At 42.8% G+C, this 26,121-nt stretch overlaps 1 protein-coding gene across 1 annotated transcript in view; it reads left to right on the top strand.

The window, feature by feature from the left end:
* Positions 1 to 26,121, top strand: part of kirrel1a (kirre like nephrin family adhesion molecule 1a) — a gene marked incomplete at its 3' end in the record, with an annotated part of 30,675 nt that extends 4,554 nt beyond the window's left edge. Inside the window, 14 exon segments of the mRNA XM_035675570.1 lie at positions 11,282 to 11,431; positions 15,715 to 15,864; positions 15,946 to 16,103; positions 16,218 to 16,368; positions 16,684 to 16,789; positions 17,059 to 17,207; positions 17,411 to 17,538; positions 18,578 to 18,704; positions 18,968 to 19,068; positions 20,268 to 20,484; positions 21,131 to 21,238; positions 21,473 to 21,600; positions 21,922 to 21,999; positions 25,789 to 26,121. Coding sequence (XP_035531463.1) covers positions 11,282 to 11,431; positions 15,715 to 15,864; positions 15,946 to 16,103; positions 16,218 to 16,368; positions 16,684 to 16,789; positions 17,059 to 17,207; positions 17,411 to 17,538; positions 18,578 to 18,704; positions 18,968 to 19,068; positions 20,268 to 20,484; positions 21,131 to 21,238; positions 21,473 to 21,600; positions 21,922 to 21,999; positions 25,789 to 26,121 — 2,084 coding nt within the window.

The following is a 26,121-nucleotide window of genomic DNA, read 5'->3' as shown; positions in this document are numbered from 1 at the left end:
AATGGATGGGAAGGAAAGAGAGGGACAAGAGGGGTTATCGTTGATCGCAGAAGGACATGGATGGGTGAAGCCTACAAATAGTGAATTAGTATTCTTTTTTTTTCTCTTTGTGCTTTGTATTTTAAGAGGTGGACTGGGGGAGGTGGGTGGGGTAGGGAGCAGCAATCTGTACGTTAGCCTGACAGAATGAGAGGTGTGAGCGCCTGGATTATATCATCATTTGGAAAATTATTCTTCTTATACATGTTCCTTGTCCCTAAACATTATATCAGTCACGAATTGTCACAGTATTTATAATGAATCAATATTTAATTCCCATCTCCATTCTACGAGAAAATAGACCGGGAGAGGAAGGTAGAGAGGGATCGAGAACCAGGAGGTAAAGAACTGGTAATCCTTGAAGAATAAAAATGCTGAAAAATGAACTAATAAAAAATTTCTCTAAAGAAAGAGTGCGGGGAGGCAGCGAGAGAACAGGGACCATTACTCAGGCTTGACTGCTCCCTCGTGGGGAAGTGAAGCTGCTCATTCAGACAAGAATTGGTCGAGGAATGGTTCTAAGAGGCTACATTGCGCATTGAAAATCGGGAGTGATTGAACCACATCTAGGGTGCCGTCGAGCTCTTCCCCTGCCCCGTCCCCGCTGAGGTTAATTGGCATTAATCGGTGTTGCTGTTAACTTTCTTCTTTGCTTCTTTGGCTTTTCTCTCACAGCATGCAGCCATTTTTTTCTGCTTGTACCAAAGTTCATTCTTTTCCCTCCTGCCTCCTGGACTTTTTTTTTTCAATCTGACTCCTTTTTTCTTCTACCTCTCGACAACCCCCCACCCACCATTTACTTCTCCCTTTTCTTTCATCTACCCTTTCTCTCTCCCCTCTCTCTCTCTCCCTCTCTCTCTTCTAATAAGTTCCAGATGTGGTTCTTGCATCTCTGGTCGGTGGAGGGAGAAATGAGAAAGGGGAGGGAGGAGGTGGTAGAGTGTGTTGTATGGTGTTGTGTGTGGTGGGTGTGTGGTGTGGGGTGGGTGGGAGGACAGGAGAGGAACACATGATTAAAAAGGGCACAATGATAGGAAGAGGAGCCCGTGTACTGTACACACACACACACACACACACCACACACAGTAACGCCCACTGGAAAACAAGCGCACACACAGAGAGAGAGGGAGAATGGATGCATTTGTGTGTGTGTTTGTGTGTGTGTGTGTGGTGTGTGTGGGTATGGGGGAAGGGGATGTCGGTCGTAACCTCAAAAGTTTTTGGGACATTCTCCTCCTTCCCTCCCTCTTTTGCCCTTCCCCCTCCCTACGCAGGAATGTGCTGACGCTGATGATGTCACTTCATTTCTCCGCTCTCGCCACTTTATGCTCCTCTACAGGGACAGGCCCGGGAGAGGGAGAGAGAGAGTGAGAGAGGGTGAGAGAGGGAGAGAGAGGGAGAGGTTTTGCTCCATCCATCTTCCCTTTACGATAACAACATTAGGGTCAGCCGTCCAACTAAATCGGTTACCACAGCACCGCAGCGCTCGCCGTCCCCTCGTCATGTAATATAACAGCCTGCAGGCTAAATTGCTGCCGACTGCAAATAATGAGTGAGCCATCTCTTAGTAGCAATGATCATCAGTGGCTTTGAAGTCCCGTCATTAAAAGCATTTTGTGCAGATGCATTATTTTGTCGGACTGCCGCTGCTAATTCTATAGCCTGGAGGATAAAGCTTAACCTTAACTCACTTTACCCATGTTTACCAAGTTCCAGATCACCAACTTTACATGTCATCAAGTCATATCAACTCGATCCAAGACACACTGTGGCCAAAAGTTTGTGGACCATGGGCATTAGTAAGCTGCTACAACAAGCTCCACACTTCTGGTTTCAGGCTTTCCACAAGATTTTGGAACCTGGCTGCAGGGATCTGCTCCCCCAGCACTCGTGTTGGTTGATAGGACTCGGCAAAGCTGTGAGATGGGCTTCAGGTCAGGGCTCTGTGTGGGCTAGTCAAGTTCTTCCAAACCAGACTGGGAAAACCGTTTCTTTTATGGACCTGGCTTTGTGTACAACACAGTGTCACCACAAAGATGAAAACACGTTATTGTCTTAAATATCATTGTGTGCTGTATTAACATTTCCCTCAGTGGGAACTGAGGGACCTTGCTCAAACTATAAACAATAGCACCACATCAAGGACATACTTTTGGTCATATAAAGCAGTGGTTCTCAACCTGGCATCCAGGGACCCCTATGGGTCCTTGAGGGTACTCCAGGGGTTCCCCTGTTATTTTTCGTTGGCTAGAAGTTAGCCCAGTGAGAGAATGTATATCTGTTCATAGGTTTCACACTCTTCTCTGTTAATCTGCCAATCTACAGTACAAATAGTTATGGAATAACTAAATCTTATCATACAGAGATCCCTGGGACTACATCTTATCAAATATGTGTCCACAGCCTGTATCAATTTGTGGGTCCTTGACACCAAAAACGTTGAGAACCACGGAGTATTTGGTGATGCTGTATTTTAAGTTGAAAAAGTATAAATTGTTGCTTTTCTGAAAAGATTTTGGTCTGTATTTGTCCCATTAGAGAATGCTGCTCATTCATTAGACAAGCTGTGCTGTATTTTTCTGGTGCTATCCAAAGGCTTTTAAATTTAAAAGTCTACAGTGCTCAGCCCAGATTTATTATCACCCCACTCTCTTTGCTTTCTAGTCCTTCAGCGTGTTTGCTATCAACAAAGAAGCCTCCTCCTCAAAGCTACAGTAGGCACTGGTGGGGATATTGGCGAGGGGCTCTGTATGAATATTGCTTCACTGTAGGAGGTCAAGGCCCCGGGCTTTTATTGGATGGTTTGTGACAGATGACATTGCAAGAAGCTACAGTACATACCAATAAAATTAGATTGCATGGGATTGAATTAAAGCAGACCTTGGAGGAGGTGATTTATCGATGGGATGCTGCTTGTAAAATAGTCCTGCTGGATTCCATTACCATGCCGTACTGTAACGTGAGGTGGATCGGCTGACCATCTGAAAGCTGTCACAGCTGATGGCGCTGATGTTTGCTTGCTAGGTCACGTGGCTTTTGGAGGCAGAGCGGCTTTAAGAATGGGTCGCTGCCCAAAATCAATGGGGAACCACTGCCGCCAATTATCAATTCATTATGATATCGATTGTGCCCGTTGAATTCTGTGGCGACCCCTGCGTCACAAACTACACAGCACACTACTGCGGGGTGGCAGCTTGATATGTATGTATCCCCTTGTTCAAGCTTATCCAGAGGACGGCTATTGTTAGTTCTGGTCACCCTTGGTTACAGCAGAGTATTCTTTGTCAGCCGCTCGGCATGTTGGCTGCACAAAGGCTCGTGGATTACCAGCGACGGGCCGGCTTTCCAGCGCTTGAGCATATTCATGTGCCCGTAATGTGTCAGATGCCTCATCCATGAATTATCATATTACCCACCACTGATCCTGGGGTTGCCATGGCCACTGTGTCTGTCATTGTGTCAGTGGTCCTCGCTGGCTGTAGCCATGGTAACAATGTCTGTAACAGAGGTTTGGTACAAATAAAGCTCTTCAGATGTGAAATACATGTATAAGAGGAGCCCCAGAGAATGGGAGGGTAGCACACACACACACACACACCGACTTTTCTTGGCACCAGAACCAACCAGCCACCCCCATTCATAGACAATGAGTGCACACCGTTACAGGAGCATATGCACTCTCATTCACACCGTAGTATCAAAATCGACAAGACAAAAGCGCAGCAATAATCTTCCTCCCGCCATTTCCAAATAAACGTGTTTCCACAGCAACCATTTTGATAGTAACGGAGAGAAGGAATGAGAGGGAGGACTGATGGAGGGAAAGAGAAGCAGATATGCTCGGAGGTGGAAAGGTAGCCCAAGAAGGGAATAAGGTGGTAGGCGGTGGGAAGAAGGAGGAGTGAACATTTCTAAGTAGATGCCTGCCAGACAAAAGGAAGTGAATAGGGAATGAGAAGGGGGCAAGGCCACAAAAGAGATGAAGAAAGAGAGAGGTCGCTGACTGCTAGTAAGGGGGAGGACGGCAAGGTAAGATGACAGAGGAAGGGAGCGAGCAGGCAGACAATGCGGCAAACAAAGGAAGGAGTCTCTGTGTCTTTCTCTTTCTGGCTCCTTCTCCCCTCTGCCCTGATCTTCCCTCTGCTCCGTCCCCACCTCCAGGAGTCACCTTTGTGTTTGAGTGACACGGTGTCAGCAGGCCCAGTGGGTCGCCTCCTTTCACTCCCCGCTCAATCTACGTCTATGTCGCTTGTTCCTATAGCGCCGTCACCATGGTTACAGGTTATTATGGCCATCCTGCCAGGCGGCCATGTTGTTGAGAGAAGGCAGGCACAGGTGGTAGAGTTCCCACAGCCAGATAACTAGAGGGGCAAACTGCACGCGCTCATGAGCGACATGGATACGGTTTGGAGCTGAAATGATTGGTGGATGTATTGATTAGCAGGCTGACAGAATATGAATTGACAACAGTTATTATAAATACATCCTTTGTCAAGCAAAAATTCAGAAAGTTCCATCCATTGTAGACTGAATATCTTTGACTGTTGGTTGGACAAAACAAGCAATTTGAAGACGTCACCATAGGCTCAAGAATATTGCAATGGGGCTTTTTCTATTATTTCCTAGACAGGACGTTAATCAGCAATTTAGATCTGCAATGATTCATCTATTATTTGTCTACTATAAATCTATTTTGATAGTTTCATCATTTTGAGTCATTTTTAAGAAAAAATGTCTAAATTCAGCTTCTCAAATGTGAATATCTTCTGGTTTCTTTAGTCAATAAAGTGAATATATTTGGGTTGTGGACAAAACAAAACATTCGAGGACATCACCTTGGGCTTTGGGAAACAGTGATCAACATTTTTCACAATTGTCTAGCAATTTATGGACCAAACAACTAATTGATTAATCAAGATAATGATTGGGAGCTTAATTGAAAATGAAAATAATCATTAGTTGCAGCCGTACAGCAATGAGAATAATGGTTTCTAACAGGTCTACATATATTACATACATTATATAGTGGATACACACACTGTGAATACATTCATAATATGTATGTAGGCTACATGCATACATAGTGCATGTATACATTTACAATGCAAAGTGCTGTACTACATTAAAACTAAAACAAACATCCGTGTTTTGAATATGTTTTCTGAATTCAAAGGGAACTCCAGAGGGTCTCATGCACACACCGACACAGACGGACCAGTCAGTGCACAGACTGACTGATGGACTGACTTCTAGCTGTATGTACAGTCATATAGAGAAAACAGGGAGGGCGAGTCAGTGCCGCATGACTCCTATGGCTGCAACTTTGTCCTGAAAACAATGATGTCATCCCCCTCCATCACACTTCACAGCGCTGTGTCTGTGGGCCTCGCCGTCTCTTTGTTCTCCCATTTCTGCATCTCATTTTCAGGCAGCCCCTCCATAACACCAACACATCGGCCACACGCAGCGGCGATATGGAATTAGACTGATAACAAAATCAATTTGGAGCGGATTGACTAACAGTGAAGGGGAGGGGGGGGAGAAATAATTAGAGACCAGTTTGGCCGCCTGACTATTAATTGGATAGGTGGAGGGAGGATGAGGTCATTGAAAAATGTTTTTTCCTAAAAATGGGTGTACAGAGCATAAGGGAGGGTTTCATCAGACACACAGATGCACATACGCGTGTGCGCTCACAGACACGCTCGTACAGAAAACTTTTTTTTTGGGCAGTTACTTTACACGTCAGCTGTTGCTATGGTGACGCAAGACTGTGATCCAGTCAAAGCACGGGATTGGCTGGAGAGGAACGAGGGAGAGGGAGGCAGGGGGACTTTGTTGGAGGGGTACAGAGGGGTACGGGGAGAGGGCCAGACACAAAGATAATTAGATCGATGCATAACAATCCATACAAATGCCGTTTTATTTAATAGCATCTGATTCAATGAGACTGAATGCCACCAGTGAACCTTTCCCAGAACTCTTTGCTGCATGACATCACTTCCAACCTTGTCTCTTGTCCCGTACAGAGAGGCGAGGCTTGCCTGTATTTGAAGGCTGTAAAGGAAGCTTTGACATTCACCACCTAACAGCAGGGTGTGTGGCAAATTAAGAAATGCAGGGCATATGAGCAGCACGCTAAAAATAGCTCCAAACATCTTTGCATGCATATACCCTTTCAGTAATTTTCAGCAACAAATTGACGGTTCATTACCTTGCTATTAAAACACCATCGCATGGTGCGAGAGGTGCTCTCAGGCTAAATTGCTGTGGTGGTTCACACTATGGCGGCGTGTGTCCATGCTTTCGGTGAGTCACCCGGAGAAGCTGTGCGTGCTCGCCTTTGGCTTTGTGTCTGCTTTGACAAACCGAGGTTGGTGTCACAGTGTCTGCAGGGGCTGTTGTCCTAGGCTCCAGATTAATCCTAATCCCTTTCCAAACTTTGACTAGGGCTGTACTTAATCCTAGACTAAACTGAGACTCGTTCCCAACGGAGCTGGAGACGCTCCTCTGGCTTGATGGTTTAGTCCGAGTCGTGGTGTAATCCATGTTTGGGAAACCGCCTCTACGTGTCGATTATATGTTTGGGGTTTAGAGTGGTTGTGTTTGTATGCGTGTTGAGAGGAAATGGTTAGCCCATGTGGTGAAGGTTAGGTCATCTGCGCAGTCTGTTTTTGTTTGTGTGCATGTGTTCATGTACATGTGGTCATGGTCACAGCTCTTTGTGACCGTGGTCTTTGTGTGGACAGGGTGCTCGGAGTCTCCCGGTGGTATCTTGGGGATCAGTGACTCAAGGAAATCAGGACACACTCTAAATTTGTCACTGCAGCATAACCCACATAATGAAAGAATACAAGCTCCCATGCATACACTCTCCTGTCTTGCCTTTCCTCTGACTGCTCTGTGTGTGTCGATTTCCTTCTTAAAACACGCACACACAGACACACAAGCGCATACACTCATGTTGACAAGTGTTAACTGGGTAATATGGAAATCAGAAGGCGATGAGCACATGTTTAAATGAGTCAGTGTTTTCAGTCCTCAGCCTTTGCATGGGTGTTTGCTCTGCAGCCTCCACTCAGGAGTGTTCCGTTTGGATTATGTTTGTGGTTTACTGAGGCAGTTGAGGGAATACCTCCAGCTAGCATATTGGAGGTGTTGGAGGAAAGGATTTGCTTGCCCTGAGGCTGCTGTCAAGGTTGCGGGGTACTTTAAACCCAGCTAAACTCTCTTTACACCCATGTTTATCTAAGAAAAGGCTTTTCATGCTCTTTAAGATGGCATAAATCCACACTGTATGTTCCAGTAATTAACACTGGACGGATGCAAACTTCATCAAATACACGAAATTAAAGCAAAATTCTGTACTGTCTAGAATTGTATTTTGTTTTTTGTTTGTAATGTCAGTTTTTCCAAAATATCTTGCTGATTATACGTTCAGAACACGTCTACATACCGTTCCTTCAGTCTGGAAAAAGTGGAGCATTATACACATCTAAAAGATATAGCTATAATCAATATTTTTTTTTTTACAATGGATGACATGACTACTTTTACGTGAGAGGGGTCGCACATAATAATTAGTTAATTATTTAGTTGCCTGCGACTCTAATGTTTCCGTTCACTCCACTGCTTTCATCCGCGTTGATTTTCAGTGGCAGCAGATGGCTGTTTTTGGTTATAAAGCTAAGATAAACCCACTGTACACTACTTGCCCAACACTAAATGGCAGAAAGGCAACTAGCTGGTGAGCCTAGTAAATTATTTTACAGCTAAACAGGCAGATATTTATCTCAGGAGTTAGTGACCAAAAACAGAGCTACGGTAAAAGGAGAGTAAGTATTAGTTACAGGGTAGGTGGCCGGAAAAAAAACTTCAAATTAATGGTAATATCAGTCCGTATTTGCTGAATGTGTAAATATGCAGCTGTTTGCTGATGGGTTCCCCATTTCAAGTGGCCAAAAAAAGGCTTAAGTCTTAAAAGAATACAAATTATGAAATGATTAGTTGTTTAGATTGTTTAGTTGACATAAAAGTAATTGCCAACTATTTTGATTAAGTTAAATTAAATATATCGGGGTTTTTGGATTGTTGGTTATAAAAAATAAGACAATATAAGAGATCACCTTGGGCTCTGTCTGCTGACTTTGCCTGAACCCAGAAAATATAAGTTTGGACCCACTGAACAGGGGCAAGCGAGCAGCATCAAGAATAGCTGAGCCCTGACAGAATTCGACACAGCCCTCTTGAGAGCCCCTGAACGCTTGGTTTGAAAAGTGTTTCTCAATAACGTTATTCATGACTAAAATGAGCAACAATGAAATTTCAAGTTCAGAAAAAATCTTCCTGAAAGATCCCTTCCAGTCATCTATTAAGATATAATACAAATGGTCTGCTTGGAAAAATAATGTGTCTGATATGTTTTTTCCACAAAAACAGTGTAATTTCCACATTAAAATCCTCAAAAATGCATCTACTCCTTCTACCTCATTAAACATTCCAGAACCTATGAATATGCAAATGTTGTTTATTTCTAAATCTGGACACAAGATGTCTCCTACTTCACTGTAAAGTCCATTCTCAGTGTATGGGTACTGGTGGCTTCAAAGTTTCTATATCACAATTGTAGAAGTTGACTTCCAAACTATTTGTGATGTCATAAATCATGCTCGTATGCCCTGCTCCTTAAAATCTGATTTTCAATGAGCACAGAGAAACTTTCCACAGCAGATGAATTTGAAAACATCCTTCTTGTGTCAAACAAGAAGAAAACCCATTTTGACTGTATTATATAAATTCTATTATTATATAATATATTATTAAGTATTATTTATCAAAAAGTGAACAAAAAAAACTTAATCTGGTTCATCTGATATTGCCAAATCCTGATTGGCACGCTGAAGTATGTGACATCAGCTTTTCCCAACTGCACATGGCCCACTTAGAAGAGCACAGAGAAAAAATAACCAAAAATTGTTCTAACTTTGGCAGCGCATTGTGTGTTCATGTAGGACCCCATCACTCAAAGTGAGAGGATGATTGAAAAAATACGTTTTCAGGGCCTTTAAGCCTTAACGTCTTCCTTATGTAAGAAATATACTCACAGTCATAGTGTTCTTAAAGCCAGCATGTAGTAGCCGTTCAAAGAAAGTAACTATGGTACTTCTGCACTGACTTTGACGTTGCCCTACAGTGGTTGCTGGCTGGTAAAAACTCACAACTTCTCGTGGTGCCTTTTCATAATGTTAAAGGCTTTGTGACGTATATGACATGATTTTACTTTCCAGCTTCTCATAGCCAGTCATCGTGGCTACGTTGTTTTCTTTGTTTATCTTAATTCATCAATCTAGTTAATTTGGGTGTTCCTCAGGGAGCAAATTAGGGACTGCTATTATTTTTTCAGTTCAGTGCTAAATTATTCTAGGTATGCATTCTGCAAAGCTCCATCTGCATCTGATTCCTGTGTATCATGTATCCTTGCATATCTCCTTTATCTTCAGAATATTAATGTGCTACACTGTCAGAAACCATTGTTGTGATTGGTAAGGAAATCTTTTTGCATGACTGGGTTCTTTTGTATTATCGGGCATATTGTACCTCTGCAAATCACACCAAATCTGACATGATCGGGGGAGAGTGCATGTCTGTGTATGAAAGGGAGGGGAAACGTGAGAGATAGGGACCGAGGGTCATGATAGGGAGGCGGGAGGTGGGGTGCAGAGGCATATGGCAGTTGTTCAAAAAAGTGAGAGATGGGAACCTTCAGAAAAGCGCTGGAGGGCTCAGAGGGAGAAGTGTGAGGGAATGAGAGAAGGGGGGGAAGTGATAAAAAAGTGGAGAGGACAAGTGAGAAGGAGAGATGTAAATGGTAGGAGGTGAAGAAAAGGGAGTGAGGGAAAAAAGTGAGAGAAGAGAGAGATGGGTGAACGGGGGAATGAGAAAGAGAGGGAGAAAGTGCTGGAGGGCTGATATTTAATGTGATAAATGAGTTGTGACAGTCCGCCTCTAACCCCCTTCCAACCAGCGAGGAGGAGGAACACAAAAATAGAAAGCATTATGGGTAAAAGGACATATACAGCATTATATATGTATATAGAAAGAAGGATTCGCATACATACTGTAGAGGAGGAGAGGTAGAGGAAAATCAGTGCAAGCAAAAGGACATTCATACACAGCATTATAGATGTACAAAGCGAAGGAGGCGAGTGGGTATGCATAAATATAGAGGGAAAAGCAGAGAGTGGGGCAAAGCAATTTGGGTAAAGGACATACAACATTATAGAGAGAGAATAGAAGGAGAGAGGTAATGGCAGAGGTGGAGGGGGAGGGGGAGGAGGGTGAAGGGGGTGTACAATGCAGCATTGGGTTAATGATCTACTGTACGAGATTCTTCAAAATAAGTGGGAGTGGGGAGAAAAATGAAAGCGAGAGATAGAACGGGAGGAATGAATATTTCAAGCGAGATGCAAATCCTCCACGGTGATTGCCTCTCCTCTATTGTGCGGGTGTCATGTCTTCAAGGGACAGCTAATTACAACTTGTCATCATACAGCGTGGAACAATAGCAGAGGCCTTTTTCTAGTTTTCCCCTCATATTAGACAGTTGGTTGGTGGGCCAGCGCGGCGCTGGTCTATCTACTGTGATAGTGGACTGAAGACTGTAGAGAGAGAGTCTAGAAGACAATGACAGCCACTGTAGTTTTGGTTGGGGAGTGGAAGCCTGGGAGATGACTCATAGGGAGGAATGAAGAAAGGGGAAACAGAGAGTGAGACGAGAGGGAGGGCCGCAGAGTTGTGGAGAAATGAAAGTCAGGAGCGAGAAGAAACGCGGTGTGAGAGACCCTATGGCTGAAGTTGCCTGTTTGATCTCCTAGTTCTTCTCTCCTGAGTCAGCGTTAACCACCGCTTTGTCTTCTTTCTCTCTCTTTCTTCTTCTCTAACTCTGTTCTGATTTCCTCTTCATTGACACCTCCGTCTTTCCATGCAGCTCTTTACTCCGCGCCGGCGCTCACTCAATGGCCGCAAGCCAGTGAGTGATCAAATATGGCAATCGTGGTATTCCATTTCTGCTGGAGGAATGCAGTTTTCAATCAATTAACCATAAAACCACAGATACAATAATATGTCATATCTGTGATCGGGGTGATTTTACAGTAGCTTGCCTGTAGTATGTACACAGTGAGAAAGTCCCTAACTTATCCCTCTTTTTCTCCCAATTCCCATTCTCTATCTGTCTCTCCAGCGTGGACAGCGAGGTTCTCTCAGGAGCCGGCAGACCAGTCGGTGGTGCGGGGCCAGAGGGTGATCCTGTCCTGCGTTGTCTTCAACTACTCAGGCATTGTTCAGTGGACCAAAGATGGCCTGGCTCTGGGCATCGGAGAGGACCTCCGGGGTGAGACATCATACAGCCTCCTCAGGCCTCCTTCACTTTGTTCAGCATGTGACTAAGATCGGTTTCTCAAAGCTGATTGGAGCTGCTGATAGGCAAAATGTCATGCTGCATGTTTAACGCTATAGAGTTAGAGGATTTTGTGAATGCCTTGAGTTCTTTCTGGTACTCTTTATACCACAATTGCAAAGACGGCTCACCATTTACTCGTTTTACTTCTTGTACCGCTTCTCAGAGTGCAGAGTGGAGACATGTTAAATGTTTAAAGCCTATTTTATGCTTACAGTGGCATCTGCAACATTTGCGGTGCAGAGGGTCAGCGCTGTGCTTTGCTCTGTAGCTCAAACTGAAACTCTGTGGAGGCCACCAAGGTGCCACACATAACACTTACCAACTTTGCATGAACTTTGATATTTTGACTTTGAAGGAGATCTTGGAAATGATGTGAAGTTTACTCTAACCCCCGACAAAAATCTACAAATGCACAAGCATGCAAGTTGTAGCATGTATGCCAACAATACTGCAGATAGCTTAGACCAGTGAATTCCAACCAGGGGCACTTGTATCCCATCTATCTGCAGATACCAGTAGGGATGCAACTAACAATTATTTTCATTATCCATTAATCTGCCCAGTATTTGGTCTATAAAATCCAAGAAAATCCTTGTTTCTTAGTCCAAGGTGATGTCTTTAAATGTCTTGTTTTGTCAGTTATTCTATTTCATATCATATAAAACAGAGAATAGCAGAACATCTCCATATTTTTGAGCCTGTAAATAGCATTTTCTGCCATTTTTGCATGAAAACGATGAATCAATTATCAAAATAGTTGCAGATTGTCATTTGACTTGTCAACTAATCGTTGCATCGTTGTTACCAGGGTGTATGACTATATATTATGGACTAGCTCAGATAATATGAAAGCATAAGAGTCATTGCTGTACTTGGGCAGCAGCAGCTGTGTAATTAATGTCACAATAACTGTTAAACTTCCAGCTGTGATAAGCTGACGGCTTAGAAAACCCTGACACTAGCCTATGTGCTGTAGAGTACGTGAAAGCTAGTTAGCAAGAGAGCGAAGAATTTGAATTAGCCAAATGGTGAATGGATAAATGAGCACAAACCTACTGAAAAATTGTGTTAAATAAATAACACCCAGTTTAAAATAGACAGGGAGGTGAAATTGTCAAAATGGAAGCTGGAACTGGAACCAATCCATCTATATAAGGCAATCAGTTACATTTTCAATGACCATTTCCCTCTTGCCTCAGCATTGTGATCATGCTAGGTTTTACAGTTGCACTGGCCAATATTTGACCTGTGACAAAAATATCTTTCGTAAAATATATTTAGACTGGACTAACTGTGCTGTTTCATGTGTTACAGTTGTGGAATTTTCCCCAAATGCTAACAAAGCACAGCTCTTTCCCAGCACTTTGAATGACACACGCTCTCCCTGTATGACATTGCGTGTATGTCGATGTGATGGCTAATGTATGCTGACGAAATGTTTTTGCTGCTGAATGTTTGAGTTACAGCTGGACTGAGCCAGCAGAGCAGTTTTGGACAGGAGATGTTAGGAGGCTACTGTCATGCTAAACACAGCCAGACTACCACAGCAGCTATCACCATCACACCACGTTGTGACAAACTGTGCACTTACGTACCTTCTTTACATATCATCGGCTGTTTGATGGGAAATTCTAAGCTCCCTCAGGCACATTTTACTCACACCCTTCAACTTGGTTGAGGAGCATCACATCATCACCTCTGTCACATGAGCAGTGGGTGACACTGACTGGCTAATATCTGATTTTCATTGATTCAGGCCTATTCATCAACAAATATATAGCCCTTACTGTTGGCTCCAGTCTTTCTCGTAGAATCTTTTGTCGCGGATGATTTCCAGTTTGATTTATTAGGTCTCCTGCTTGTCCGCCTGTCAACAACAACAATTTAAGACTCAGCTTGTTCAACTTTGACAAAACGTGGGGGAATGATGCATGTCGTTGCTGTGTTGCAGCATTTTCGAATTGCACTGATTAGCCCAAAGGGGGCTGTGCAATTACTGGTCAAAACAAGTGGGGAATATTTTTAACTGATTGGTCCAGAGGGAGACTGCATCATTTGTGACATGTTGTTGCCTTGTTTTTGTTGATGTTGCTGTTGTTTCCCCCAGACTTTGTGCTTTACTATTCTGTTTAAACCTTTCTTTTTCTTCTGTTCTCCCTTCACATGTACTGTATGCTATGATTTTGGATTCATTTTTCAGTTATTTGGCCTTTGTAATTGCCCTCCCCTCTCCTTTCCTCTCCTCACCTCTCCTCTCCTCTCCTCCCCTCTCCTTACCTCTCCTCACCTATCCTCTCTTCTCCTCTCCTCTTCTCTCCTGTCATCTGTCTGTCATGCTATTCCTTCGCGACCTCCTCATCTAAGCTCGCTTGTTCCTTTCTCTCTCTCTTGTTCTCCTTCTTTCAGCTGCTTCTGCCTGCTGTGCTGAGCCCTCTCTCCTATTCTTCCTTTAACTCATCTACCTTGTCGCTCTTTCTCTCTCCTTACCTTCACCTTGCTTCGACACACTCTCAGTTCATCCTCTTTTCTCGAAACCCTTTCTTTCTCTGCTCCTCTCCGTCCTCGTCTGTCCGTTCTCCATTCTTTGTGTCTCCCCCTCCGCTTTCTCCCTCCCTATTTTAATCATATTGTTACTGTAATGGTCCAGTGCTTCAAGCCAAAGCTTTTAAACAAAAACATGTGAATAAACACTGGCCGCTTCATGCACACATACACTCAGTGGGTGTGTGTGTGTGTGCTGGTGTGCTGCGTGTGTGTGTGTGTGTCGTGTGTGTGTGCGTTTGTGTATGAGGCTCTGTCCCTCTTCTCCCCCCGCCTCGTTCTCTGGGCTTTTCATGCGCTTTCACGCTCTCGACATTTCACATGCAAATGCACGTATATACAAGGCACACTCACACACGTGCATGCAGAAACAAGGACACACAAGGTTAGGCGAGCAGCAAAGCTGAGTTTAGTGGCTGCGCATGGAAACGGCACAGAGAATTTCACATGCAATCTACGTCTGGGCAGCAAACATGAATTCTGCACCATGGACTGGAGTCGATTTGAGTCCTCTAAAACGTTGCTGTCATAATGCATTCATCTTTTCCCCCCTGCCGGTGAGAGAGAGCATGGGTGCCACCTAATGGTGAGAATGTACAGCAGTGACACAGCTGGGCTGTGTGGCGGATGGGGGAAGGGGAAGAGGCTGTGTTGCGTGTGTGTAATTGTGAGTGCATCAGGCAGAAGTGTGTGAATGTGTATGTTTGGTCATGCGTTGGTGTTTGTGCACATATATCGCATCATGTGGCCTTGCATCTCTCTGGTGTCATTAAGCTTGATGAAGAAAAAGTCTTTTTTTTTTATTTATGTACAGAGTGGCCCGGATCTGATGTTTTCTTATCAGCATGAATGAACTGGAACAAGCTGTGTAGTGTTGCATTTTTCCAAATTCTGATACAGACCACATGGGTATGTGGGGATCCTGAGACGTGACAAATTAGCAGTTTGTATTTGAATAGTCAAATATTAAAGATATAGTGACAATCAGTCAGATTTAGCCCAGAGGACAACAAGAACAAAAGGAAAAAGCAAAATATCGTGATCAGCATTTTAGATGTTTTAATTTAGCTAAAATGTGAAGAAATGTGAAGCTAGAAGCAATATATGTTCAACATGAACAGAAGAAAGCAGAAGGTTAAAAAAGTGAAATGTATCTCATTTTTGTCCCTCTTTTTGACATTCATGCCAGCTTATATTGCTTTCAGATAGTGTATGTCTTTAAACTAAAAGCCACCCAACATCAGACCTTTAAAAATTCATCCATGAGGTAGAAATCTAGCTTATTTTGTCCCTGAAAAGTATCATGATTATCTTAAGAGTCTCCCTCGCTCAACACAATGTTTTTCTTTCTTTGTTCCTACAGTTGAAGTTTGACACTAGAAGTATGTTCTCACATTCATCTGCTGAAAGTGGAAAGTGTTCATTCAAAGTCAGATTTTAAAGGGGCGTGGCCTACAAGCATGATTTGTGACATTACAGATAGTTTGGTAATTAGTTTGTGATGTTTAAACTGAAGCCACCACTGAACATACACTGAGTGTGTAAATTATACTTTTGTTTACAGAAAAGACATATCAGACCGAGAAGAGTATTTGTATATATGGTTTAATATGACTGGACCCCTCCAGTCCAACTTTGACTCCTACTTTACTATGTCTGTCTGTGTGTCCCAGCCTGGCCCAGGTACCGCGTGCTGCGCGTGCAGGAGTTGGGTCAGTACAACCTTGAGATCCAGTCAGCGGATCTATCTGACGACTCCCTGTACGAGTGCCAGGCCCCTGATGCCGCTCTGAGGTCCAGGAGGGCCAAACTCACCGTCCTCAGTACGTTAGTGTGTTGGTGCATATTTTATAGAATGTATGTGAGATGTTGTGTGTTTCTAACACTCTCCTCTCCCGCTCCAGTCCCCCCAGATGACCCGGTGATCGATGGGGGTCCGGAGGTGTTGCTGAATGCGGGGGAGTCCTACAACCTGAGCTGCGTGTCTCGAGGGGCTAAGCCGCCTTCTATGATCGAGTGGCTTAAAGATGGTCTGCCTGTGGAAGGTGCTGCCAGTAACACTGTGAGTCTAAGAGACCGCATTCACCAAAACACACACATCCATGAAGTGTTTTTACAATTGTTGTTTTTTTTATCTGTGTTGTTTCATCAACGTCCCTCTGCTGTCCATCATCAGGAGGTCCTTCCAGACAGGAAGAGGGTGACCACACGTAGCTACCTGCCAATCCAGCCTGTCGACAGCGACACTGGGAGGAACTACAGCTGTGTGGCCACCAACCTGGCTGTTCCCACCGGCAAAAGCACAACTGTCACCCTCAACGTACACCGTAAGCAATTCACTAATATTGAGAGAGAAGCTGATTTTAACTTAAGAAGTACCATTGTTTTCTCATGTGATATATTACATTACCATTGAAAGCATGTCATTTTTATCACAATCTATAATTAGACTTTTTATACAATATATAAAAAGCAACATGGTGTCATGTTTTGAAACATTAAACACCTGCCAGCAGCTAAATGTTTTATATATCATTAAGTCATGCATGGAAGCCATTTTGCATACAACCGTCCTCCAGATTGCTGCATATATTAGAGGGTGTTGTTACATGAGTCTCTTTGCCTCTCTCTCTCTTCTCCAGATCCACCGACAGTGACCTTGTCCATTGAGCCTCGCTCTGTCCTGGAGGGGGACCGAGTCACCTTCACCTGCCAGGCTCACGCCAACCCTCCTATTATGGGCTACAGGTCTGAATGCATATACAAGCGCATTCTCACTTTCACCTCCTAAAGTAGCAGTTAGATTGTATGACAGAAATGTAGTACTTCTTTTTGTCTTGTATGATTTTTGTTGAATATTTCAAAGTTGACATAAAAAATAGAATGCATATAAATCTATTTAGAGCATATCGGAAAAACAAGACAGTTTCATATTTATGGTTCCCATTTGTGTCACATAGTTCCAGGGTGTGTGCATGTATTCTTTCACCGTATATGACACTGCGTTTTAACCCCAGGTGGGCTAAGGGGGGCGTGGTGCTGCAGGGAGCCAGGGAGAGTGTGTTCACCACCAAGGCTGACCACTCCTTCTTCACTGAGCCTGTCTCCTGTCTGGTTTTCAATGCTGTGGGAAAGACCAACGTCAGCATCTTGGTGGACGTTCACTGTGAGTCACACAACACTCATCACACTCACATCACCTTGTTCAATTGCTTGTGGCCCACTTCACTCACTACAGCCTCGAGTCAGAGGGATAAAACACACCATTGTTGTGTTTCTTTTTCCCCTGAGCAGCTTCTCGCCTTTAGTCCTACTGTATTATTACTCAAGCACAACAAAGAACGTCTCTCTCTGTTTCTATGTCTCCAGTTGGTCCAATTCTGTTGGTGGAGCCGCAGCCAAAAACAGTAGATGTTGACTCTGATGTCACCCTCAACTGCAAATGGGCTGGAAACCCTCCGCTCACACTCACCTGGTTCAAAAAGGGTTCGAACATGGTAAGAAGCTGAGAGCCCACACTTGCTCATTTCTTCTCTGTTCTTGTGTTCACACTACTTTTATAGTTCACGCTTTCTCCTCCAGTGTTTACAAAAGCAGCCTTCATTCAAGGGCATTATCCTGTCTGTACACCTGGATGTATTTTTCTTTTCCCTGGTTTTCTTTATGTTGGATTACATTCAATAAAATCAATGACTGTGCTGTAGTCATATAGTCCTCCTAAATAGAAACAGAGGACAATACGATGTCCAGCAGCCATATTTCAGGTCTTGAACAACTGTGGCTTTGAAAAGCCAATTGCATTTAGTATTTATAATAAAAATAAAATTCAGATGAGAAGATTGATACCACTCTCACTATTTAACTTAGCACAAAGTCTGAAAACAAGGGAAGCACTAGCCTGGCTCTGTCCAGAAGTAATAAAATCTACCTACTGGCAACTTTAAAGTTCACTTAAATGAACATGTTATATCTTGCTTGAAGTGTAGAAATGACACGTTGTTCAGACACAAGCCTGCTTAAGTTAACCTGTTTTGTTTTTGAGATCTACTGTGTAGCCAAAGATGTGGCTAATAGTTGCAAGTAAACTTTAATTAAATTTTTTGCTTTGACCTCTGGCTGTTTGGCGAGCAAACAGTATGTTCTTGTTCATGAAATCTGCCACAGCAAACTATGCAAGACCGTATAATTAGTCTTGCTCAGGTATTTCTCTCTCTCTAGGTGGTTACATATTTAGTCATAATTTGCACACAGCTAATTTTCCAATGGATGTGGTTGCTAGGCAACTGCAAAACCTTTGTGATGGGTTAAAAGCAGATGTGCAAGTTTGCATTGTTAGCCAGTTAGGGTCAGAGGAGTAGAACATGCAAATACGCAACATGATTTATTAAAATAATAATGTATACAGGTGGAGGTACAAGAGTACATTAGCCACTCCTCTACTTATGCACATGTGGGCTTTTATTTTGTTTATCCCCTCCTGCTGTTTAGCATATTTGCCTTGTTTATATTTGTGTCCTTTTTTTCACTCCCCCACAGGTTCTGAGTAACAGCAACCAGCTGTATCTGAAGTCAGTGAGCCAAGCGGATGCCGGCCAGTATGTATGTAAGGCCATCGTCCCACGGATTGGAGTAGGAGAGACTGAGGTCACGCTCACCGTCAACGGTCAGAAAACATCCACACAATTTAATGTATCACTGCTTGTAGTTGAATAAGTTGTACTTTCTAAAAGGTCAGCTTGTCAGTAATTGGCAAAAATGTTGTATGCCCAAAGTGTTACAATCCCTCTTGAACAGGCCTAGTAAGGTCAATGTCTTTTAAAAAAAACACCAGGGTTGAATATGATGTTTGTGGTATTTTAAGTGTCATTTCTTTCATTTCTCTCTTTCACACACACTCACATATCCTCTCATTTTTGGCCAATGCAGGTCCTCCCATAATCTCCAGTGACCCAGTCCAGTATGCAGTGAGAGGGGAGAGAGGAGAGGTGAAATGCTACATAGCCAGTACACCTCCTCCAGATAAGATTGTAAGTCAAAAGAAAAGAAAAGGGGAAAAAAAACATTTCTGTCACCAAACCCACAATGACATGTTAAAATTTTAGCCCAGATCTATTATTAAGATATAGAAAAGCCAAACAAGTAAAAGCTTTGGTCACAAAGAGCACATGGTTGTACCTTTTTGTCTGACAGAGATTTTACTGTTACTGTACCTTCCTGTGCCTAAAAGCTCCTCTCCTGCACGGTAAATGCTTTTAGGCAGTGTCCCCTTTTCTTTTTGAGTGGTGACTCACCCTTAAACTCTCCCAGAATTTTCCTTCATCCCATCACATAAACAAACCAACACTAACACTAAGCCGGTCCACTTTTAGCTCCTGCGTCAGAAATCAGCCTGCATGCTTTCTCCACTCGGCTGTATCACGGAGACGCAGTAGTAGCAGTTCCTCGGTGACTGATCCATACTGACTCGCAGTGCGCGCTCCTAATGCAAGTGGCGAAGGTTGGGACAGAAAAAGATTTATAAAATATAAAGGACTGGAGAGGAACAGTTGTCCCAGTAAACGACACAGCCAGGAGATTATCCTCCTCTGGAATAAGTGGGCAGATTATGGGAACATGTGGGCTTATGCATAATTAACTTGCCTTACTACAGTACTTCAATGCTGAATAATACAGTTGCTTTTAGTGGCTTTAAAGTTGGAGAATGTGCAAGATTCTCGCCAGCTCAGTCACCCACCTCCACTTTAGTCTGCAGAAACATACAAACTGTTGCTAGTCGTGCAGTGTGTGTCTTTACATGTGAGTGTGTAAATTTATGTAGTCTATTTCTGTCATGCCTTTCTACAGTGTGTTTGAGTTATAGATATATATCGAGTTAGAGTAGCTTTCTACTAAATGTCACATAATTTTTTTTTAACCTTTATTTGAACATTTTACGTGAAAGTAACATTACTCTCCTTTTATTGATTGATATTTGTATCAACTTCATAGTTTTCTTTAATTATAATTTTTTTTATTTAGGACACAAAACAGTGCAATACACTGATATTATTGTTGTCTTTAAAGGAAGAGTTCAGCATATTCTTTTTCTTTCTTGTCAAGAGTTTAATAAAAAAGGTTGATATTGCTATATATATATATATATATATCACAACACAATAATTATGATAAAAATCTAATATTGCCTCTCGTATGTGTGTGTGTGTGTGTGTGTGTGTGCACGCTGTAGGTGTGGGCGTGGAAAGAGAACGTATGGGAGAAGGAGAAGGGGACGCTGCTGGAGCGGTATACGGTGGAGCAGAGCAAACCATCGGCCGAGGGCGGCGGCGTCCTCTCCACCCTCACCATCAACAACGTGATGGAGTCCGACTTCCTGTCCACCTACAACTGCACGGCCTGGAACTCGTTTGGCCCCGGCACCATGATCATCACACTGGAGGAGACTGGTGTGTTTAATAAATTCAAAGAATGATCTTTAATTCTAGTGTCTTTTGAGGATAATATTAATTTAACTGATAATTTATCAGCCCAAGTACATATCATGCATCACTAGTTCTTTCACAGTCAGAAGGCTTTTTTGGAGTCCAAAAACTCTGTATTAATATATGATGATATTGACATTAGATACTCTGTGAAATAAGAGGTCAAGAAAATTAATATAATGAAGTGAAAAACAATCATTTAAATTAATTTCTCAAACCTGAGAATCCTTCTTCTCAGTGTTGATTTTAACTTTATAAGGTAACAATGCATTATTCATATTCATTTATTAGTACATTACACAATGCTTTGTACTTTGGGACACAGAAAAGAAACAATTTATCTAATGTAGTCTACATTTTACACCTCAAATGGACCTGCAAATCCATATATAGCCAACAACAGAATCTCATTTGGACAAATAGACATCTCCGATTGCTTCTCAGTAACTGGATAGGGCAGCTCTTCTATAATTTAGCTTTATAAGGTATATTTGTTTCATTAAAATCATGATTGTGTCGCTGTAGACAGACATTTGCATCCCTAACTCAATCCATCCCCCCCAACCCCCTCTCTGACGCTCTCTTTTTCTCCCTCACCCCCTCATTTCAGAGGAGGTCCCAGTGGGGATAATAGCTGGTGGGACAGTGGGCTCTACCATCCTCTTGTTCATCTTCCTGCTGGTCCTCGTTCTCATCTTCTACCGGCAGCGCAAAGGCAGTGAGTCATACTCTCCATGTGCTCAACACATACAGTATAAAGTCCCAATGTGCATTTAGCGTAGTAGTTCATCACTCGACCAAACCGACTTTTAGTAAAGACACCTACAGCTTTCTCTCTCCACCATATGGATGTAGCCCCCCTCCCCTGAACTTGCTCCTCCAGCTCATGAAAACACGCCGGCCAAGATGCGCGTGTCCAGCTGTATTCAACCTTGCCGTGTTTTGCTTCCAGGTCGGCGCGGGGTCACTCTGGGTAAGCCCGACATCAAGGTGGAGACGATAAACAAGGAGACCCACAGCTTGGAGGAGGACTCCGGCAGCGTGTCCACGGCTTCGCGCATGGTCAAGGCCATGTACTCGGTGAGCAGCAGCGGGATATGTGTGCTTGGGCCGGACACTGTTTACACAGCCTGTAGTTGTAGAAAAAACCTCAGATTAACTCAGCAACCTCTCCCTACGCCACACTGTACCTTTTGACTAAAAACAAACTCTGTGCTTTTCCCCTGTAATTGCTCCTTTTAACACTTTTAATTCCGTTTTCTCCTCTCCTGTCATACTCTGTTGCCTCCTTCCCTCTTCTGTTTTGTTATGGCACCTTCTCTCCTCCTTTTTGTTTTTGTTTTGTTTTGTTGTTTGACGGTTTAGTTTCTCCCCTCTGTGTCCTTCTCTCCCTCCAATCAGCCTTTTAAAGATGACATAGAGCTCAAGTCTGACCTCCGCAGCGACACCCTGGACACCCGCCAGGAGTATGACCTAAAGGTGAGCTCTCACAAAAACCCTTGTTCGTATCAAACCAGGCAGCAAATTGTCTTTAAAATCTAAAGAAACTCACCTTTTTCCTACTGAAAGACTCAAAAATTACAAAGTGCTGAGAGAAGTTACAATCACAGGTACAGAAATAGTTAGAAAAACACAGATCTAGTCAATATGAAGTCAAAATCAGCAAAACATTGATAATAAAATGATGCCAAAGTCAGAGTGAGGTCTTGTGGAGTTTCAGAGCAAGGTTTCGTTCTAATTATACCTCAAAGGGCTGCAAATATCCTAATCGTTACTGACATGGTGACTCTGAGTGATGACTTTCATCCAATGATGTACAGCTTTTCTTCTCTGATGGAAGTGATGTCACCCAGTATGACACTGAGAGTATCCTCTGCCAGGCAGAAATAGGAATCAGATGAACTACATAAATATAATTTTTTGAGGGTTTTATACTATAGATTAAGCCTCATTCTTTAATACATAATCCCACCTGACCATTGATTGATCTTTTCATTGATTGAGTTTTTACTAATGTTATAGTAATCCAGGTGCATTGATAGGAATTGATTCCTAAGTGAAAGTTCAGTACAACTTGATTTAATTTTATGTTTTATATACATGTAATACTTCCGATGTGTAACAAGTCTGATGCGTTCTAAAAGTTGAAATTCTATTTTTTATTCATTTTTTAATTATTCTATTATCAGAAAAGTTTTTTTAAATTTCCTTTAACCGTCTAGAGGGTGCCCATGTGCATCTGAAGTACTATTTGAGCAACTAACACCCCATTTGCACCCAATATTAACTGTATCGGGATGTTATTTGGATAACAAATGATCCAGTCTTGCCTTTGCATTTACACCTGCTATCTTTAATGCATCCTCGTTATCCTTATGAGATTGGATCCCTGTCCTCCAGAGGAAAACCTATGAGAGAATCAGCCCCAGACTCCCTTAAAAAACACAGAGTTTTGTAAGTTGGTGAGTTAGGGGAAACTTTATACACAAATTCTTAATTATTCGTCCCCTGTTGTAAATTTGGCGAATGTAATAGGTTATTCCTTCAATTTTATAATACATATTGTGTCAGTTAGCCCCGGTGTTTTGTACTACCTACTCTATGACTAGTTACATGATATGCCCTGTTAACAGCAGGTCAGCTGCACAGATGATTGCAACACACACCATCACACACCCAGTTATTTCTTACTCTATATGATTCATTTTAGCTCATGATCACGTTTTTTTCCTTATCTGGATAACGTATCTGGATACAGATCACATTTCAATACCAGGTGCAAATGGGGTGTAAGCCCCAGTCCATCTGAAACGGATACTAAACTGGATGCTTGGAGACGGTTCTAACTATTAGCTCTTTGGATTTAAATATTAAATGTATCCAGTAGAGTTGTCTCTATAAACAGCTTGCTTCTTTAACTCATGTGTTCTCTTCAAATGTCATTTTGTTTTGTGCCTGTAGCTTAATAAACACATTAAATACCTAATTAAACATCCACAGTTCATGTTTTAAAGCTGAATTGTTAATATCCTACTGGCGATGAAAGTAGCATTAAATGACTTCACTAGCTGTTGCCTCTTCATTTGACTGCCAGGTCTTTAATGCAACTATTATCTTCTTACAGTGTATAAGAGCATAACCAAAGGGGCTGCTGTTTATCTGACTGTTGTTAGCCAGCAAATATGACTTATTACTTCTGACTTGCAAATATGACTCCATTCCAGTTAAAACAATTCCACCTACGCATTGGTACAAAATCCCCTATTAGTGCAGCTGTCTCAAGCTTCAAGAACATTCAGACCTCTTTCTGTCCTCTAGTTTTCTTCATTCTACAGTATTTTATGTTTGTGTTGGTTCCTTTTTTGGTATAAGCTGCTTTTTTTCCTCTGGTCAACATGTTGGCTGTAAGTTAAAAAAAAAACAACAACACACAAACTCATTTTTAGGATTTCAAGCCAATCTGTCATTTGGACCAATCAACAAAAACAGTTCACCATCTACGTGATGCGCTGGTTTGCAGGAGATTTGCATTAGATCAGGAGATTTAAGACAAAAGCAGTGTAGTTGGCCGTTGCTGGATTGCTGGAGCTCCTTTGGTCTTCTCTGACCCTCGCTTTCAGTCCAACTGTGAGGCAACTTGCTTCTCTGAAAGTCTAAAAGAAAAAATACAACTCAAATTGGAAAGATTTGATAAAGACAAAGGAAGTTTAGGCACACCCTGCCCATTCAGCTGGCATGAATCATTTATACATTTTGACACTGCGGGGCTGGGCTTAGGTGATGAATGTATTTTCACGCGCAAAGCTGCCAAATTGTTCAGCTGAAACTCCCCCCCATGAATATTTTGTGAGGGCAAACACACCACCCCTCTAGCTGGAGTGCTGCCTTGGATCACTTTGAAGAAACACAGACATGAATCCACCCCAGGAGGTGGTTAGATCACCCCGACAACAGCCTCAGCAAGACTGTTTTTTTTTGTTTACTCCCCGCTGCCTGAAGCACCGAAGAAGCGAAACAGAGTCGGGTGGGGGAGAAGAGTACGGGTGCGTGAGAGACAATGAGATGGAGGAATAATGTCAGAAATAATAGTAGAGCAGCATTAGAGTGTTCAGCGGGGGGTGCAGTGAGGAGGGAGGGCATCTTGCCTTCACCCAGACAGTCTGGGATCAACGCTGCTAGTTGGCATGGAACCACCCGGCTGGAGTAAACTTATGAGCTTAAACATGAATGCTTCAAGCTAGAAATGGCCAAATCAGAATTTCTTATTTTTCTTGTTAACCTGGTCAAAAAATGAAAACTGTGCCATTCCATACTACATAATAATACTTAATTAGATCACAGACTAGCAATATGGTAGCTGATATAGTATATTTCTGAGCTGGAATGAAAATAGACCTCTTCAATGTGAATTTTGCACTAATATGACTGTGTAAAGGTTCTCAGAAGGCTGCTTTCTTTAACAAATAACTTTGTTAAAACTATTTAAAGGGCTGCTTCTTCTCTCTTACTCTGATCTGCTTGCCACAGGATTGTAAATCACAGCGCACTCTGCTGGATAAACTATGCACTGACACCAGTATACCACAACCTTTTTTTCTGCATTATATAGCTGAAAAAAATTTTTTTCATATCAAATAACATATACACCAATACCAACACCAAAAACTGAAAATTGGTACAAAGCATATCTTATTAGTGTGTGGTATAAAATTAGGACACAGCAGCTTTTTTCACATCATTTTTTCTTTAATTTAAACTCAAATGTCATCATTGTGCAAGAATATTTATTTAAAAGTCAGGAGAGGTACTAGAGGTTGTTATTGCACCCTGTTAACATTTTCACAACATAACACCATCTTTTTAAAGTTCATACAGTAGATATACAGCGCATAGAAGATCTTTTTGAAAGTTGGCAGTATTTCAGAAGGTGGATTACTTGTTTTCTCTGTAACTTGATCTGCAGACATTTCTGAAAAGGGACTCAAGCAGCTGAGTCACAAAAAAGAGAGCAAACTGCCTTCACAGCACAATCTTAATGAATCTGGACCTGGATGCAGACCAGCTCGAGCTGCACTGTTCACCCTGACCTCTGACCTTGTACAAGAAATAGAATTTCTCTTTGGGGATCAGGAAGGAACATAACATTAATATTAAAGAGCCCCTTTGACCTTAAGAATCTGTGTATATAGAAAATTATTTTCACAATCACCCTCATTATATCTTTTCTTATAGCTCACTCTGAGTTTTTGTCTCTGCCTCCCTCTTCAGGACCCCACTAACGGCTACTATAACGTGCGAGCCTCCACCCACGATGAAGGCCGCCCTGCCTCCCGCTCCACCATGCATTACTCTGACTACCGCTCCCCTGCGGGAACACCAGGGGGAGCTGCGTCCATTAGCAGCAGCGCCGGCGGCTCAGGAGCCACGGCCAGCGGAGGAGCCCCAGGTCCCCCCGGGCCCCTCACCTCCCCTGGCCGCCCCCAGGCCTGCTACGACCCCCGGCCCCCCTCCAGACTGTCCCACATCAGCTACGCCCAGTTCAACACTTTCACCCGCGGGGGCCAGAGCCAGCAGCCTCCAGCCAACCCCGCCCCCGTGGCC

This window comes from Morone saxatilis, unplaced genomic scaffold (assembly GCF_004916995.1).
Source record: "Morone saxatilis isolate NCDOM2014 unplaced genomic scaffold, NCSU_SB_2.0 Contig4, whole genome shotgun sequence".
NCBI lineage: Eukaryota > Metazoa > Chordata > Actinopteri > Moronidae > Morone > Morone saxatilis.
This window is presented reverse-complemented; position numbering and strand designations above follow the sequence as displayed.